The 19,815-nt window shown below is 33.5% G+C and overlaps 1 protein-coding gene across 1 annotated transcript in view; it reads right to left on the minus strand.

Annotated features, from left to right (window-relative positions):
- Positions 1 to 1,269: 1,269 nt before the first annotated feature.
- The window catches only part of LOC108749657 (peptidyl-prolyl cis-trans isomerase CYP95-like), a 34,612-nt gene continuing 16,066 nt past the window's right edge, over positions 1,270 to 19,815 (minus strand). The window contains exons 2-8 of the mRNA XM_018488480.1: positions 18,115 to 18,365; positions 16,064 to 17,015; positions 11,922 to 12,076; positions 8,629 to 8,878; positions 4,721 to 4,942; positions 2,765 to 2,960; positions 1,270 to 1,782 (exon numbers count right to left, since the gene is read on the minus strand). Of these exons, the coding sequence (XP_018343982.1) occupies positions 1,773 to 1,782; positions 2,765 to 2,960; positions 4,721 to 4,942; positions 8,629 to 8,878; positions 11,922 to 12,076; positions 16,064 to 17,015; positions 18,115 to 18,345 (2,016 nt within the window). The 5' untranslated portion in view covers positions 18,346 to 18,365 and the 3' untranslated portion in view covers positions 1,270 to 1,772. The remainder of the gene's footprint in view (positions 1,783 to 2,764; positions 2,961 to 4,720; positions 4,943 to 8,628; positions 8,879 to 11,921; positions 12,077 to 16,063; positions 17,016 to 18,114; positions 18,366 to 19,815) is intronic.

Raw genomic sequence — 19,815 nt, forward strand, 5'->3', positions numbered from 1 at the left:
AATAATAAGTAAATTTTCGCAAATTCACGTTTTCTTCACGGGCCACAACTTTACGCCAAGCATTACATCGTCGTAAAACTGTAGTCGTAGGATTTGCGCGAATTTTCTCCAACTTTGTCTTTAAACAACAGTCTTCAAACATGGTTGGTAGAGTTTGTTACGCGTCGTGTTTCCGCAAGGACGTATCTACATAGAAATTAACAAAGCTTAAGCTTGAGATCTCCAATTCAAGTAGTTTTGTACAATAAAGTTATTTAGAAATATTTATTGGTCAAAGTTTTCATAATTATTTATAGCAGAATAAGAAGAAGTATATTTTTTTGGTTTATTTGTATTCTTATAAGAGTTACATGATAAAAATCATGAAAATAAATAGGCTGTTACGTTGTCGAGCAAATAAAAATAATCGGAAGATCTACGATTGCGTATCTAGCAATTATTCACACTGAATCTATATTAAAACGACATTGAATTTCTTGACAAACGTTTCTAGGAAAAACGAAAATATCGCTTGGCCGTTCTAATTGAATTAAGTTATATATGTGGCTTGAAATTCAATTTCTGCGTTCAATTGGCGTGCAAAAAGAGAGAAGAGTGTTATTTGTGAGAATGACGAATTGGAGATCCTTGTTTTGATACGAGTGGAGGTCTCCAAGATAAGAAATCTCGTATCGATTTCTTCGTCTAACCGCAGCCAGGACATGACTTAAATCAATATCACGGCGCTTTAGAGGCGAAATTCTACGGAAAATATTCTCTCGTTTTGTGAAAACGTGCTCCAATCATTGTTACAAGCATTCCTTACGTAATCTTCTTTCACCGATAAAAGTTTCACTCCGTTTCCTTTGCTATGGATATTTCCGTCACTATGGATTTTCTTCATCGAATATTGCTTGGATGAATCCACTGGCAGGAAATTATATAAACTTCCTGCCATGCGCAACATTTCCGTGAAAACAATAATAGCTTGATGCCAATATTTTAATTTACATCTTGAAAGAATTATATTGCTGGAATCATCCTTACTTTTATCGTTCGTTTTATATTGTTTAAATATCACCCAGGATTTATTTCTCTCTTATATTCTACAAATTAATTGGGATAAATCGAGTCACACTTTAATTCCATTATATCCGTTTCATCCATCGAGAGATAATTTCTTCGCGATCGATCCTGATTCTCGCCTGATATGTTTCCGTCACATGGATTTCTTCTCCGCGAAAAATGTAACGATTCCATTCCAGAATTTCGCACGTGTCTGGAGTCGAGACCTCGATTATTTACGAAAGTGATACACTCTCGACCTTCGGCGGCGCTTTTCTTTAGTGACCTCATTATCCGTTTCCCTTCGCCATTCTCTTCTATCTCGCAAATTCTAACCCCGCGGCTAGCATCCTCGTTAGCACGAGAAAGTTTTTCATCTCACGAATTGCTCTTGCCCGGCATCCTGTCTCCGGAGTCTTTTCGCCGCTAGGGTAGCAAGACGTCTCTTCCATTCCTTCCATTGTGACATCATTTATTCATCACAGCTCGATGATATCCGGCGCGCGAAACTGCACTTTGCTGCAAAACTTCACCTCTTGCACGATCTTATTGCCGCAATTATCCTCGTTTAGATCAACGTCGCTGTGCGTATCGTCGCCATCGTCGTCCTCCTCCTCCAGATCCTCCAGAACGTGTCTGTCTAAACTCCAGCCGCTAACTCCACTGCCAACCGCAAACTTTTTTTTCTTCTTCTCACGGATTTTATTCTGGCGAACGGATCGCCGTGGTTATTTGTATCTGAAAGTCGAGCAAAACGGGCGCGCTTTGGAGCGTGAGTATGCTCTTATCGATCGTGAGTTCGTTGCCTTATGTGTAAAGTGTATCCTGTCTCATTTTACTTTTTATAATATGCGGATCGTATGAAAGATTATATGAAAAGATGCTCTCGAATATGTACCGATTCAGAAAATAATTTTCTATTAGCGATTATCAGATATCTCGATTTCAACAAGTTGAGCATTCGCCTTTTTTTTTGTGTGAAATAAAAACGATGAAATAAACAACGATAAATTGCAATACGGGTATTTTTGCAAGCTCAAACGTTTTTACGCATCCATTGTAATCGCCGCGAATATTCTAATCATGTCGTTATTATATATTGGACACGCAATGTGAGCTGCGAGTGATATTCACATTTCGATAGAAACATGATCGGTGTGCGTTTATATGATCCTCACGTTACACGACCCTTGCTACTCAGCTCTCCAAATGTATCGAATGTTGTAACATACGCAGATTGAAACGCGGTGCCGCCAGGACAAAATATTTTTCGTCGTCAGGTTTGGCGTCGTAAAATAGTTTGCATCGTCAGTTCTACGAGAATTAGGTCAACATCGCGTATTATTTTCATTATGAACAATATTCGTATATTACAAGAAAAAATTCGTACAGCATTGGTGTTATTTTCTCACATTTTAACTTTTAGAAAGATAAAATTAGTTCCTATTGAACTATATTGTCGCTTATTATATTTGTAATATATGAACAAAAATTTGAAAATTATTTACAAATACTTATACAAATAAATAATAATCGAAGGTGTTAAGTTTTAGTATAAATAATTATTAGATACCTTCTTAAGTTTTATGCTTTTTTTAAAATATATCTCGTCAGAAACATTATTCGATTTTTTTTATTATCTGCAAGTAACACGACCTTTTTATTGTTTGTCCGAAATTTTATTTGGACAAATTACTTCATGTTCCAAAAATCGACTTACCTTTCTGGTAAAGGGCATTCCAAAATTCTGCAGAAAGCCAGGCCGACTGCCACTATTAATATTAGAAATAAAACCGTGTACACTACGAACAAATGAACTAAAGAAAAAATATAAAGCGTCTTATGACACCATCTATTGGGCGTGTACAATGAAAATTCGTATTCCGGCCACATTGCATGCAGTATCCAGTAATGTCCTAAAACAAAAAGGAGAACAACACAATGTACATCGATGAACGTAGGAATTAATTATCCAACTTAAAATCTAAGAGTGCCGTCTTATTTCATGTATCGCGTAATTAATTAGAGATATTGTGCGTTACGCTAAACTCATCTCCATGTGTCGCATGGAGTGTTACACATTCGCGTAAATGAATGGTGATTTTTGCTATTTCTGTTAGGACAGTTTAAAAGAATGTAAAGATATAATTGGTTATCGTGTATGTCACCGAACTTTTTGTGTTTCTTGAGATATATAGAAATAAAATTCCGTATAACAAAAAACGCCTCTAGTTGGTTACATGATACGCGTTACGCGAAAACTCTGTGCTATGGGACAGCACCTTAAACAGGAAAAAATCAAATAAAATATTATTAAGTTATCAAATTATTTAATTCATTATATCGATTTTTTCAAAGTATACATAGAAGAATTTTCCTCGATTGATTTCGACTCAATCAGAATCTTGTTTTTATATTAGGCTGAAAAACTTTTGAAATAATAACGATCTATGTGACATACATATGCTAAGTAATTAAGCAGTCTACAATTTTATCCTGCATTCCGATCAACGAACTGTGACATGTTGCGATGTTGCCGTATGAAATGTAAATATTACCCGACACTGCCTCATCACGAACAATTAAATTGTCATAAATAATGAATTTTTTAATCCCGAAATTTTCTCTCGCATATATAGATTTACGTGCGCATATTTCCAACACTTCGTACTCTTTGCCATTTTACGTATTAGACGTTATTTAAAAAAAACTAGAATAAAAGAGAAATATAAAAAGTCTAATTAATCCATAAATCGATATATACACAATATTTTAAATTTATATTAATAATTTATAAAAAGTGATGACTCTTGTGCTTTAGTAGCGACATCATTAATAAACTTTTATATTCATTAATGATGCCGCACTACTAAAGTACGTTTTTGATACTTTAATATCGATACATTTATGGTAAAGATAAAATATATTTTTAAAACCGTTTATTGCAACGTGCAAATATAAGCAAAGTTCAGCCACTTGACCGATATTTTCGTCAACGTAAAAATTCGCTTATAGCATGAGAAAGCACTGTGCAATTAAGATCAACATGTAAGGAGGTTAAACATAACATGCTGTAATTTGTGGAATGATATAATAATATCGTAACGGAATTGTTTCTGGAGCTTTGTACGCCACTTCATTCATTCAAAGTTCTCGAGAGTGCTTACATTCAGCTCTAGTACGCAGAAGGTTTCTGTTGGATTCGTGAATTATCTCAGAGAATTTTATTTATAAAATATATAGAAAATAATATAATACATTTAAATTTATTGTTGAAATATAATGAAATATAAATAATTAAAATAACGGAATAAAAACAAAAGAAATAATATGAAAAACAAAGAGATAAGAAAACTAATTAAAAATATGAATATAAAAACTATTTTATTACTTATAAAAAAAATGTTAGAATAGTACAAAATTTGATCATTTTTTATTTATAATTTGATCTATCTTGTACATAATGATGATCTTTTAATATTTAATCACACGCGTATCTACAAAGTTATTATAGAATCATAGAGCTAAGTGTTATGAAACATGTGTTTTCCTAATCTGACTTATGCTTTGCATTTGTTTGCTAAATCCTCCATGCTTTAACGCTCCGAAAGTTTGCGGGTTGCCGGCGCGAAATATAACATGTCGCGTACAATTTCGGACAAAATTTCTTGCTCACCTAACACGAACCACGCGACCAGGAAGCACGATAAAACTGTGGAGAGTAATTTCATAGGCGAGACGTGCGGTCTGTTGGCGGAATGGGACGAGACTTCCGGCCTCCGAGAGCGTATCTGTGAATACAGCGCCCAAAACATACGCACGGCGCCCAGAACTCCGCCGATCAGCATGTATACGGGAATGTATGGCTCTTTAGGGCAATCCTTAATGAACTGCACACCTGTAAAGGTAAATTAAAATATTGATTTTCGACACGTTCGTCGTTCGTTGCAATATAAAAATTTATATTGAAAAAGCAAATGCATACACTCTTCATACACTATTTTATTTATTCGTGTTTGATCTGAATTTGATATGGTTTCAAAAAAACCTATCGTGCGTATCGAAAATTAATACACAATGTGTATTTTTTTATATTTTTGAAATATAAAATATAAAATATTGTCTCTAGTTAAACATATAAGATATATATGAAAATTTCCATGTTACGTTGTGCGTAATAAGTGCGACATATAATAATAAACTTGATAATTGATATTATATGACTTCTGCCTTCTCGCTTTCTCGCTTGAACTTGTTTTATTAATAGACATTTTATGACATTGTCTTCCTTTTATGTTTGTTCTTTTTATATCCGTGACTCAAATACTTCATAGTTTGAGTAATAAGTAGAAATAATACATGATATAGTAACTTATTTAGTATTCTGCAAGTTCTTTTTATTGTTCTTTTTCTTCGAATAGAAAAGGAGAAGAAGCATCTCTTAACCGATATTCTTATCCATCAATTAAGATCTAACGTATATCTGACACGCATCATTATTTTGCACTTTTTCCAACGCCAGTGAGGAATAATTTAGCATTAATTGCTTGTTGCCTAGAGTCTATTTTGTGTATCACGTCCTGGTTCGACGTTCGACTTAGGATAACATGCATATCACAGAAGGTTCTTCGCTGCGCAACGTAACTTGAGTAATGTGTACCTCGTTATTATGCACATCTTTTGTATGTATTAATTTTCTGCTACAGCATAATCCTCGACAGTTTTTCGAAGAATTTATTTCGTGACATTCGGTGCAATGAAAAATCAATATCGTCGTCCTACATACTTTGATAGTAGTAGGTACAGAGAGAGATAATACACTATGTTATTTTTAAATAGTTAAAAACCCCAAGGAAATATTTTATATTATTTCAACTTTATATCTTTAATATTATTATTTTGTAATGAGCCGATCTCATGAGCTCCAATTAAATATTTAATATATAACGCATATAAGGGAAGATCGATTTTGCTGAAGTATCTAAAAATTTAGCTATATATATACATATTTGAAAATAATTTTATTAGATTATCAAAATAATTGTGTAAGACGCTTGAACTACTTATTAGAATTTCAAAATTTGTGTAATATTATTATCAAGTTTGAGCATCCTACATAATTATTTTGATAGTTCAACAAAATTATTTTCTGAGATCTTTCTACACTCCAGCAAAATGTTCTTTCCATGTAAATAAATGTTCTCGAAATGCAATCAATCGGAATTTGTGATATATCGATTATTTTCTTTTGTCTTTACATATACGAGAGGAAGAAATCTTTTGAACAGCGGTGTTTCAATATATCGGGAACTCAATATGCTTGACATTACTCGAATTAACCTTTAGATTTATGCGGTTTATTAAATTTGCACAGCGCAAATCACAATTGGTGACTTCCATTCCATTTTTGGATCGTGATTTACGAAAGACTAAGTTCTATTTGGAATCACTGATTTGCGATCACTTTTGCGGTTTACCTGCGCCATTATTATCGATTGCATGTTCTTGCCAGGTGGACTTCGTCAGAGGGTGAATGCACCGGACTTATATTAAATCAGGTTGTACGTCTATGCTCCCTACTGCGCGAGTAACCTATGCCCGAGAAATTAAATATGCTTTCATGCTGCAAGCTCAACACGCTAGCGATTCGCGTGTCGTAATCCCGGTAGCATTAATTAGCTCGGAAATGGTGTCGTATATTTCGTAGAATTTCCACCGAATTGACGGAAGGGGAAATGTGCTATAATTTGCGTGAACAGAAACTTAAGAGATTTATCGCGTTAAAATTCAGTTATATTAAAATTATATGTACCCAAATGCAAAAAGAATTACACACGAATAAAATACCATCGAGAATTGAAAAATCTTATTTCGTAAAGTGTTAAAAAATTTGTTGGTAGAAATAAGATTTTATTTACTTTGAACTACCGCAAATTTTTCCACATATCGTTGTGAACATTTATTAAATATTTGCATTTTGTTGGTCGAAACTTTACGTCATTATAAAGGGGAGAGAAAACAATATACTATTTACGTCTTGAATTTACTTTAAACGATCTATAATTTGCATCAGATTTTAAGATAGAATTCTATTTATACAATAATTTTATATGTCGCGTATTTTAAAATACATTATATCTAATTTTAAAATGTTTTTTTTATTAAATAGCAAAATTATAAAATTTTTTTCTATAAATTTTAAAGTATATACTTTATTACAAATTATTTAAAATAGACTTTATTTTACACCGACAGGAAGACGAGTACTCACCGTACAGGAGAAACGAGATTCTTATTTATCTGAGTGACAAATTATTTTTAGTTTATCCCGAAATCTAATTACAGTATAAATTTAATTACATTTAATTTTCGAAATATGAGTATGTTATTCTAAATATTATTATACATTAAATATTTACAAAGATTAGATATATCAGGAGTAATATTTAATGACGAAATTACATCCACGAAATTATATAGGTGATATAACGTAATGTCACGTAGCGAGAAATATGATTAATTGACATGACAAACTTTAGAAAGTGTCAGCTAATAAATCTTTTCACTGAAGAGAAATTTCAAGAATTTATTTATCTCAAACAGTTAGTGCAAATTTCTATTATTAACGGCAGCGCGGAATGTACTTCTGTTAGAACACTGATAAAAAAATCTTATCTCTTACATTGATTGGTGTCTTTTACGTGAAATATTTTAGGAAATTATCTTTTGTTATCGGGCTCTGTATTTTTAACAAGTTGAATTTTGAGATTAGTAGAAGATAAAAAGCGATTAAATACAGAGCGTTAGTGACGGGTACTACGTTAAAAATTTTCTTTGATATTTGCAAAATTATCCTTGTCGGACTATGCGTAAAGCTATTCCCTTAAGAGAGGTTAAAGGGGCAATAAAAGAGCTCCAACTCTTCCGAGAGATATGTAATAGAGAAAAATTTACATCAGAAAAAGCTACAAGGTTTTGTGAAGTTTATTGCAATACAAAGAAAGTTAAAGAGAACATCTTGTTTAATCACTCATTTTACATCATTCTTTTAAGCGTATCCTTTTACACGTAAAATATTCATATAATATTCATATAATAATCGTTAAAAGCAATATCGAGAAAGTATAACGTATTGAGAACAAGCAAGGTAAAAAAGATATTAAATGATGATAGAGTGAAAAAAAGTGGCGCTAGTAATACTTGAATTTTTAAAAGCGCCATAGATCAAAGAGTAGTCAAGGTATATAGTCTTTTTCCCTAACAATAAGTCTCACGAAACTCTGTCGTTATAGTTCTTAAGTATAGATATACTTGTACTACCAGAGGTATCGATCGTCTTTTTATTTTGAAGTGTAAAACGGATCGAACTGAAACTTCGGTGAGGTCGTTTTCGACCCACTTATCCAGTTGCTAGTTATATAATATTCATTATGCTATCTGAACACATTTTCTTGTGAAAAGTTAAATTATCCATATATATGTGGCCGATTATCAGTCAAAGACCTCTTTCTCGATTCGCGCAACCGAGATTAATTAAAACCATTCGTTATCCGTTTAACTGTATTTCCCTGCCTCTTCACTCACCGAAGATGAACATCAAAATAGGCACAGTGGACAAACAGGTCAGACATATAGTGAATGTCATTGTCTTGCTGATGACTCTCAAAGCGCGAAAAACGAAGTCGCAGATGCCGTTTGCTTCGAGATGAGCATCTTTTAGCTGAAACACGACCGAGCCGTAGGTTGCTACACCGAGATTCGCAGCCTCTGCATCACCCTTTTCAGGTGCCTTCACGCCACTGGCGCAAAGCCGGCGCGACTCATCGCCTGAAAGCTGAAAGCACACGCAATAGCTCAAATCAGATTTTCTCCCATGTCATGATATAATACAATTTGATACAGGCGAATTCATTCATCTCATTCGTTAATAGCACATGTATGACATTAAATTTTATCATGGAAAAAAATTCTCAAAGCTGGGTGAAAGACACATTCCAATTTTTATTTTTTTTTAACCTTTCTCTTTCTCTTTCTCTTTCTCTTTACATTTTTTATCTTTTATAATTTTATTTTAATAATATTAGTTCTTTTTAATAATATTACAATAATTTAATTTTGTTTTATTTTATTTTCATTATCTTGTGCTAATGTGCGTTGCCGTGTACCATGCTTTGTCTGTATTTCGCTGATTACAGAGTAATGCAATTAGTGATGGAACAAGTGCAGTTTTTTTCATCTTTCAGTGGAGATCCGTATTAACGCAGTTCGTAATTCAGAAATAAGAATTAACGTGTATTTAAAGATTTTTGTATTTAAAAAATTCTTTTGAAAAAAACCGTTTTTTTTTAATAATAAAAATTCAGTACTGTACGGAAAGTTTTTATGCAGCAATTTAATCGCCGGCAAATGAAAGCCGATACTTTTTATATTTTACGAGAAACTCGACTTTACGATACGCTTTAATTAATAGTTTTAGTACTTTTTATCTAACCGTGTCTCTTTGAAATGCCGCGCAGATTTGGCGTCAGAGTTCAATTTATATTCCGTTCATTTTCCACATAACGTAGATTCAATAAACGATCCTGTAAAGCACGAGCACAGCTTCGTTGAATGGTAGCAAATACATCTCTTCTTTCTCCATCGATTTTCGTTCTACGTTCTGCGGAATAAGATCCTTCGGGAGATCCTCGGGTAACGCATACACGTCTCAGGTACGTTTTTCGCGCGGATAAAAGCACGGAAATAAGCTGCGGATGTGATATGTGCGAAAAAAATTTGAGCTGTCACGAGCACGAATCAGAAGTATATGCTGGCACACTCTACTGAATTCTGTGCATCTTAATATTATGATTCTCACGGGAAGTGATAGCATGCGCTTATAATAATTGCTTTAACAGTTTGCAAAATACGTCAGTTTTATCGTAAATATAAATTTTTTCTGCTCTTACCATCAAATCGTAAAGCTAAAATATATTTATCGGTTATTTTTTATTTTACAAAAAAATCTCGAAAAAAGAAATTTCCTTAAAAAGTTTTTCTAAGAAAATTATAAAGGAAACCCAAAAGCTTTAAAACAGTATATTTCTTTATTAATAACTTTTCTGCTTTGTTTGTTAAACATATTTATAGTTAGTTAAATATATATATATATATATATATATATGTTCATAGAGAACTCTTTTGTATTCATTATATAGTTCTCCATCAAAAGGCAATGGGCAAATCATCAGGGATACGGGTGTGGAGGATCTCGTCGTGAAGCTATGTATCGTTTGTATCGTCATTCACTCGACCTCGCCTTGCGTGCGTTGCAGCAACATATCGTGCCACGTTGTGTCTGCACCGGAAAACCAATCAGAGTGCAATTTTAGATCGTTTTAAGCTTCTTTTTTAGAATGAACTCCTTCATTGATAGGATAGTGTAATATACGGAGGAAATACATATTTTCTATAGTTAGTGTAATTTAACAAAAAGATAAATGACTAATCCTAGAAATGAGGCATTATCATCGTAATCACATTACATATGTGATTAATGCAACATTTTTTCCGATTAAGTAAGATAGACTATTTTCGGAGTTAGTGGTCGCTTGTCTTTTTTCACTCTCATTCCATGAACGGGTTCCCGGCTCATTCCCCGCTTTTATAATCGAACTTAAGCAAATTTTGCTATTAAAAATAAAATTGTGTAAAAAGTCGGCGAAGCCGACGTGACGTCTCCGGAGCAATAACGAGGAAAATTACTTTGAAGATTTTACAGGGATAAGCGGCAAGAAAAAAAACGAGAAATAATGCTTTTACAAGGCTGCCTCAATCGATTTTTGACTCAACAAAAATTTATTCGGCAAAGAGCAACATTTTTACAACGAAAATTCGAATTTACATTTGAATCTATTTTTTATTTTATATTTACATATATGAATCTGCGATCTATGTACGTCGTACCTGTAATTTAAAAAAAGTCCAGTACTGTCTTCCAGTAATTTCTTTATCGCACTTAAGAAGAAAACATTAATAAAATTAAGCTCATTAACAATTTACTTAATATTGTAATATTATATAAATATTATTTAAAGATATTATATTAATATTTAAGTATATGTGGATGCATGTTTAACTTATCAATTTAATTATTTTTTTAATAATATGAAATCTTAAGAAATATTTAGATTTTACGAAAAATATAAAATTTTGAAATTTTACTTTATTGTATAATAAAATTTGTAAAATTTTATGATACTCTCTAAAAGACTCTAAGCGAAAAGTATCAATGAGCAATAAATGCGTCAAACTAGAATAAAATATCATTCTCGATATCTGAAATAATATTTCAGTTACAGTGCTAGAAAAATAATTTCGTAAAAATATGTTATGTACTTGTATCAAAGCAATCTGCGTTCAAAAAAAGTTTCACTCTTTGTTCCTCTTTTCACAACTTGTAGTTTATGAAAGTTGCCTTGTTAGCGTACTTCCGGCGAATAAAAAGAATATCCTTATGCTCTCTGCCTGCAACTGCTTCAGTTCGTCGTAATTACCGCAACGGATGATAAATGACAAATTGCAACTTCGAGTATGTATTGCTCGCGTTGCCCGAGTTGTTCGCGTTACTCGAGTTACCTGCGTATATAACCGTTGAATCATAAAGATGGAGAGCATCCCAGTCGTCCATTTCCGTCGTTCGAGTGAGAAATTCCGGAACACTCATAACACAATTAGGGCGTGCACCGTAATAGCGTGGCCGAGAAAGAAATTTCTTCAACGTTGCAGACCGGAATTGCAACGGGCACGATAAGAGAGAAAGAAAGAGAGAGAGAGAGAGAGAGAGAGAGAGAGAGAGAGAGAGAAGGGAGAAAGAGAGATAGAAAAGGCACAGTTACCTGTGAAACGGAGCTGCTAGCTCGCCTGGAATCGGCCCAGGCGTTCGTTCCATATCCTAGATTGACCTGTGCGCCACCACTTCCGCCCGATCTGACACTTCCCGAGCTCACTTCTCTTTGGCGATAAGGCGAGGAACTTCGGTTTCTCGTGCTTCCTGGACATAAGTGCAAATATTTGAATTTATCCGACTGCCTTTCAAAATTCTTGTGCGAGAAACATCTCGCAAAATTCTTGCATGATATCCCATGAATATTTATGAAAACACGATGAAGACGACTCGCGCTGGCGAAAAAATTGCAAAATAGTATGTGATATACTTCGAACTTATACTGATATTTTATAAAAGATATTTTTACTACTTGCATCGATTTGTAGTTTTTTTTCTGTGACCGTGGGATGTATTCTCAAATTCTACATGTGAATTACAATTCGTGTACAATTAGATTGTCAAAATTTTTTGTGCAAATTTTACTTGCCATATTTTCTGAATAGACGAAATTTTGTGTGTAGTATTTAATTTATTTTTACGTTTGAACTTTTTGTGATTATATTATTCTGATTTGTAGTTTTTGACTCTCCTCGTTTTAACACGTGTGCAACTAATGAATACTACCTATACAATTACAAACAATGACAAACGACACGCCAATTAACAATGTTAGTGCACAATTTAATTTATATTTTACTTTTGCACGAATTTCGCTTGTTGTAAAGAGACATCATGCAAATTTAGGCGATGAGATATCTTTGTCAACAAGCTTCCGTTTAATGCACACTGCTTCACGTGATAAATCCGCACTTTCAATTTACAGAATACGAATCCCATCTGCCGGAGAGATTTCGATTATTGCGACATTCCTCGTCACAAAATTTATCGACTTCGTTGATGGCGGTAGCTCCGTAAACAAGTCTTGTCATATCGATTTTGGAGATGACAATTATATGGAGAAGGCGAACGAATTTAAACGATAAGACCCATAAAAAACGATTTAATACGTACATTACTCATGAGGAAGTTCGGACATTCGCATAAATATCGAATGATCATGTAAAAAGTTAAGATTTTATAAAACAGCAATTGTGTTATTTTTTAAATATATAGTAGATTATTTGTACACATACTAACAATTGCAAAAGCTTTATAAATTAGTTTTAATTTTGTATGTCAAAAAATATTGTCTTTACTTCAGTAGAACATTGATAGCATAATCGATAAATTTAAAAAATTTGCTCAGAGAACACAAATGTGGGCTCATGCTGTGTTGTATATTGCCAACCTATCCTCATACAATAGATTGAGGATAGATTAGCAAAAGCTTTATAAATTATTTTTAATTTTGTATATTAAAAGCAAATTTTTGAAGTTTACCGATTATACTATCAATGTTCTACGAAATAAAGGTAAAACATTTTGGCATATAAAATTAAAAATAATTTATAAAACTTTTGCAATTGCTAGTATGTGTACACAAGTAATCTAATATATTTAAAAAATATATTAAAAAAATAATACAATTGCTGTTTTATAATGTCTTAATTTTTTACATAATCATTCGATAAAATTTATGAGGATATCCGAACTTCCATGAGCGGTAATGTATTTGCATAATACATTATTATACTTACGAAATTAGAACAATTGTAAAATTATATTATGAATTATTTATTGTATATTTGCATTTTTACTGTTTCAGAATATTCAAGGAGAAATTCGTGCTTTGACTGGTTGATCTCGCCTGAGAGCGCGCACGCAATCTCTCTTGCATCGCAACCGCGCGAAGTGGGTAAGTAGGCATTATGTATCAGACGCATATTTCAATCTCGTGACCGGTAGTGATTTAATGTAGCTGCTAACGTTAATAAACATCATGTGCACGTGCAACAAAATCAGGCCAATTTGCGCGACCGAAACATAACTTTTTCTCGCGTTAATTATCGCTGGGATAAATTCCTCGTATTTACCTCATGTTTCGATTTCTTGTGGTTGCAGCCCCACAAGAATCACGTCGATAAAAGAGCGGTCTTAGCATGCGGAGTTGTTAAGTTTCTTATGGATTTTATCGCATTGGCGGAATATATTAGTGGTGAATTATCACCGCAAGATACATACATATCAGCATGTGCATATATCTATGATTGTGGTAAACTAATTTGCATAGATCGACTTAAGAAGTTTAATACTACTTTATCAACACTGTATGTGGATTTTCTAACTGTTAATAGTAATTTGGCTCACGATATGTTCAAACTTAATAATCTGCACACATTTGTCAAAAATGTGATCCGTGATTTATTGCAATCGATATAACCGTCACGATAGAAGCTGAATTTTTACGAGGAAGAAATTAATAATTTATATATTAAATCAAATATAAATATTAGTACAAAATCGTACCAACAGAAATTATTTTTATATTATTTAGTACTTGAAAGGGATAGTTTTATTGAAGTATCTAAATACAGATCTGAAAATAATTTTGGGCCATCAAAATAATTATGTAAAATGCTCAAACTGATTGATAGGATGTCAAAACTTTTTGCAACATTACTCGTTATGTTTGAGATTCTATATTGTAAAAAATAAAATGTTATAATTTTAACTTAAAGACATATGGATTTTCTGAGACATGCAAAAATCCATACGTCTTTAAGTTAAAATTATAACATTTTATTTTTTACAATGTATAATGTAATTATTTTAGTTCAAAATATTATTTTTATATAGCTATCTAGCTAAATTTACTTCAATAAAATCTTCTTTCTGTATATTTTGCTGTACTTTAATTTTGAACGTCACGTATTATACTTGTGATGCAATAATACTATTGAGAGATTGATGTGAAGTTCGAAGATACTTTGCATTCGTCTGACCTGATTAAATCGTAATAAATCAACCGTGCGAGGATACAGGGGAAATAGGGACCTATCAATTGTTGTTTCTTAATGAAAGCTTTGCGCTGGAATTGACATCGTATCGACTTGTCGATATTATTTTACATTTCTTGGCAGATCCGTACCTTCCGTGTGTCACGCTTACGTTATTCCGAGGCGCGAGAGTCTATTGCATCCGTCGCAGGATTTCAGTGAGAAATATCGGATGTGTAATATCGTGTGCAATCGACACGCGCGAGAATGTATCACCCGGCGACCAATTTCCGTCATTCGAGATATATTATACGTGTCTATCGCACTCGATGCCTTGAACACGGGAGAAATGAACGAAAACTAATCGGCCTCTCCGGAGATCTGACGTCAAGTTGTACAGTAATGAGCGTCAAATTGCCATTACATTCCCTAAGGAGAGAAGATACTTGCTGCCTCGAGGTAGTCTCAACCTGTAAATGCGGGGACGTTAAGGAAACGTTTGCATGGAATCTTGTTGGTGAATATTTTATGGCTTGTCTTTATATAAAACAGCTTTTCTTATAATTGCTCGAGCAGAAACTAAATAAAAGCGTCGACTATTTTTAATTTTTATTTTGATATAAAAGCAACGATTATTTTTAATGTTTATTTTGGTATGCAACACATGATAAAAATACTCGATCCCCGAGTATAAGGTTATTATTATTTTTATCAAATGTCACGCTTTTATCAAAACTCGCTTTTCCAGCGGTTTCTTGTTAGTCGTAATTGTAATTTCTCGAGTCAATAACTGAACGAGCAATTGTTTTATTCTGTTATGTATAATTGACATGTCATGCATGCAAGCATATTATTGGCATGATTTAACCGCATTTGCGGCAAACGCAAACGTTCCTTTGCACATTGCATTGCGTTTCACCGTGACGCTATAATTTCGTAGATTACATCTGTATTTCGATGCACATCACTGCGGTTTAAATAAGTCCAAGGACCACATTTTCGCGATAGTTCCGTATACGCATCAGTCGCAATTCGCGGAGACAAGTTTCCAATCCTAATATCCATAGTACTCATTTATTTTTAGTAGAAAAAGTAATATATAACTCGAAGCTTAATAGCTAGTTTTTAATAGCAATCTTAACGGTAATTGTTGCTAGATGTTAAAATAAAAAAATAACAAAATATGATATATTTTATCCTATATGATCCTTCCAAGATAGTTTTCTATTGTATTTCAATGACTCAGTAAAAAATTTCAAAAATCTTAAATTCTTACCCTGATCTGCGGAAGCTCTTCTAGGATCTTGCAAGCCCAGGTTGCCTCTCGGCGCCCTTCTGTCTTGATGTCCTCCGAGACTACCCCTAGGACTTCTGTTGATTCCCTCAGGCCCGATGCTTCCTCTGGGACTTCTGTTTTCGTCGTCGTTAATAGCTCCGAGAGAGCCTTTTGAATGTCTTTCGACGTCGTTCATGCCTATGCTTCCGCGTGGCGATCGATTTGTCTGATCATGCGGCGCGATCGATCCTCTCGGGCTTCTATTGCTGCTCTCCGGACATATCGATCCACGTGGAGACCGATTCGCATCCGTCGCTATCGATCCTCTAGGAGATCTGTTGGGATCAGGTGCGATGGAGCCACGAGGACTCTGATTCAGACACTCCGAGACTATCGAACCGCGTGGACTTCTATCTGGAACCTCCATAGGCGTGATATTGCCTCTGGATATTCTGTGCAATTCCGGACATATCGAGCCACGTGGACTTCGGTCAAAATCCAAATTTGCCATACTGCCTCGCGGACTTCTCGTCGTGTCCGGTACTAACGAATGTCTGGAACTACGACTGGCGGCCACGATCGCGTTACCATTTTCCGGTAAGAGGGATATTCTAGAGCCGCCAATCGCCACCATACTATTCCGTGGACTCCGATTATAGGCCACATCCGGCACCAGAGAATTTCTCGGGCTAAGTGCCGAGTCCGGCACCAGAGAGTGACGCGGACTAAGAGAGACTTCTGGCGTCAAGCTGTTTCGCGGTGACCGCATCATATCGGGTACTAAACTATTACGTGGGCTCCTGCTCGAGTCCGGTATTAGGGAGCCTCGCGGGCTTCTGCAGTAATCGTCAGGTATCAGAGAGTTTCGCGGGCTGCGGCTCGCCTCGGGCGCCAGGGAGTTGCGGCCGGTACCATACTGTTCGGGATCCGGCAGGATTCTACGACAGACTCCCTGAAATAAAACGTCATAAAGCATTATCTATTTAATTTTTAACAGAAGGAATAATTGTTAGAGCAAGAATTAATTTTTAATCGTATATGAAATTTTTATAAAAGAGACTTTCTTTTTCCTTTCACGTAAAAGATGTTCATCAAGAATGATAATAAGCTCGTAATTTCAGGAATTGGGTTATTTTTCTTTTTACAAGTGTTTAATTTCTAGTTATTTAAGTTAATTGATTTTTCTGATTTTACTTGGAAATTTTTGAATGTTGGAGATATATTAATATTATACGCATCCATATCTCTGCAATATATCTAATGTGTTTAATTAGCATAGGAATTAACGCGGAAATAAATTTACATTCGCATATGGAAGTAAGCGCTACACGCTCGCAAAACATGTTAAAATACTCGATCGAAGTAAACGTATTTTAATCATTTTAGCGATTGCTGTCCAAAGCCAACCGATAACTTCCTAAACGCATGTCTATCATCTACTAATGAATAACATGTGATAGCAATCCATCTGTACTGAACATTTCATGGCCTCAAAATTTCGTGGATAAACTGATGTATACACAACATGCGTGACAAAAAATTTTTGGTTTCATCGATGAATATACGCGGTGCTCATATCGATCGAGTACAAATGTCAAACGCCTGTACACTCGAGTATCCCTCGAGTAATTGAATATTTCGTATAACATTGCGTAGCCTGAAGGGAATAAAAAAAAAAACAGAAAAAGAGAACGAAAATCTGCTGTATATTTCAGGCTTGAAGCTCGGTTGACTGAGAATTTCAATTATTTGGAATTATTTTTTACGCTTTATGACTCTATGCGATCACCAGTAAAACTGTTCATCAAATCAAATTACTTAAATCGTTATTTTAAAAATATTAAACCAAATCTTTATACATCTTCCCGAAATGAATGAATTTTTAGCATTTATGTGTTTAACCTCATAACAAATTGAAATAATTGTTGTATAGGCAAGAAATTCATGTTTTATGTTACTATATTAAACTGTATATTAAAAATAATAAAATAATAACGATTTGAATATATATTAAGAAATTATACTAAAAATATAAGAGGGTGAATACTAACTTCGTCGGGAGAGTCGCTCTCGGTATCCAGAGCAATATTCGGCACTATGCTACCCCTAGGCGACCGCTGCCTTTCCATCGTTCCGCCAGGGCTACTTGGTGGTAAGATGAGAGGTTTCTCAGTCGCTACGCTCGCTCGTCGACCTCGCATCGTCGAAGATGCCGGCTGACTTGAATTTACCACGTTTGGCGACGCTCGCCGGCGTCGCGACGAAGCGCTTCGATGTAACATCACGGCGATGTTCTCTCATCCTTTTGATACAAAGCATTTCTCATCTCATCATTCGCTGAATATTTTGTTAAAAGCATTTGTAAAAATTATATTAGTCGACAAAATTTCGCTGCTTTTATGTTAATTTGATCTAACAATATTTTTCTCATAGTATTTTTTATTTTGATTTTAAATTTGTTTGCCAAATTTATGAGGAGATTATAAAGATTTTTTAAATAACATATATTTAAAAATTATCTCATCTACTCTTAGGTACAAATAAATGATGTACAGGGAATAACTCTAATGAATTCAACAGATTTTTTATTTATTACAAAGACTTAAGACAGAACTAAATTATTTTAATTAAGAAAAACGAGCTTTTATTATCAAAATGTGTAAGTTTTTAAAAAGAGATATGTTACAAAAAATTAGAGCTTACAGGACAAATTTTAACCTTATTTTCAGAATTAACGTAAAAAAATACAATAAAAGAATTAGCGGAAGTTATTAATTTAACAAACTCATTAATGACCAGTATTACTATAGAATCAGTATTAATTTTTAATTTATATTAATATCAAATCACATTGAAAAGTTTATTAAATTTTAGTACATATTTCTTTGAATAGTACTAAGTCATAGATTTACAGTAAATAAATATCTATTTAGTAAAAAAAAATAGTTAAATCAAATGATTTTTGTATCAAATATATGTTTAGTAAATATTTACTTAGAAATATTCAAATAAATATTTATAAAAATTTTGTACTTTTATGCTATTTGTTAAATTGTGTATTTTTATGCTATTTATTAAAATTTTTTTTCAGCATTTCTAAAATACGGAAAATGTGGCTCAATGTTAAAGTAACAATGAAGTAAACTATGGTAACTTGAAAAATATATTTAAAAAATATATAATAGTAGTAACTTGTGAATTTCCAATGTGAGTTTCTGAGGGAAATATCTCATTTAAAAATTAAAAGCACATCTTTTGCAGCCACGATAAAATGTTTTACTTTGAAGATCATGTATCTTTAACATACGCAAAAATGTTATCTCCATCTTTGAGAAGCTAATATTGTGTCTTTAGAAGTTTAAAGAAGCAACAAAACTCTTTAAATTTTTCCCATGTTTCTTTCTCGCGTGGTACATTAAAAGGATAGACACATTGCAATAGAATTACTAATTTTAATTGCTTGAAACTACGTTTTTCTCTTGACAATACTCAAAAAGTTATAACAAGTCGATGGTTTACTTATATGAAAGAAATATATAACATATTATACTAATCGTATTCATGATATAAAGAGTGTGTATATATATATACAAGCTAGCGTCCATTGTACATGTATATACATGTATACTTAGTAATTTAATAGTACTGTTAAGCAGTGATACTTAAACAACGCTAACTGGAAGAATAATCCGGCTGGAAATATAAGCCCATCTTAATCGTCTCTTCAAACGACTGGCTGTGTGCATAAGACT

This window comes from Trachymyrmex septentrionalis, unplaced genomic scaffold (assembly GCF_001594115.1).
Source record: "Trachymyrmex septentrionalis isolate Tsep2-gDNA-1 unplaced genomic scaffold, Tsep1.0 scaffold31, whole genome shotgun sequence".
Classification (NCBI taxonomy): Eukaryota; Metazoa; Arthropoda; class Insecta; order Hymenoptera; family Formicidae; genus Trachymyrmex; species Trachymyrmex septentrionalis.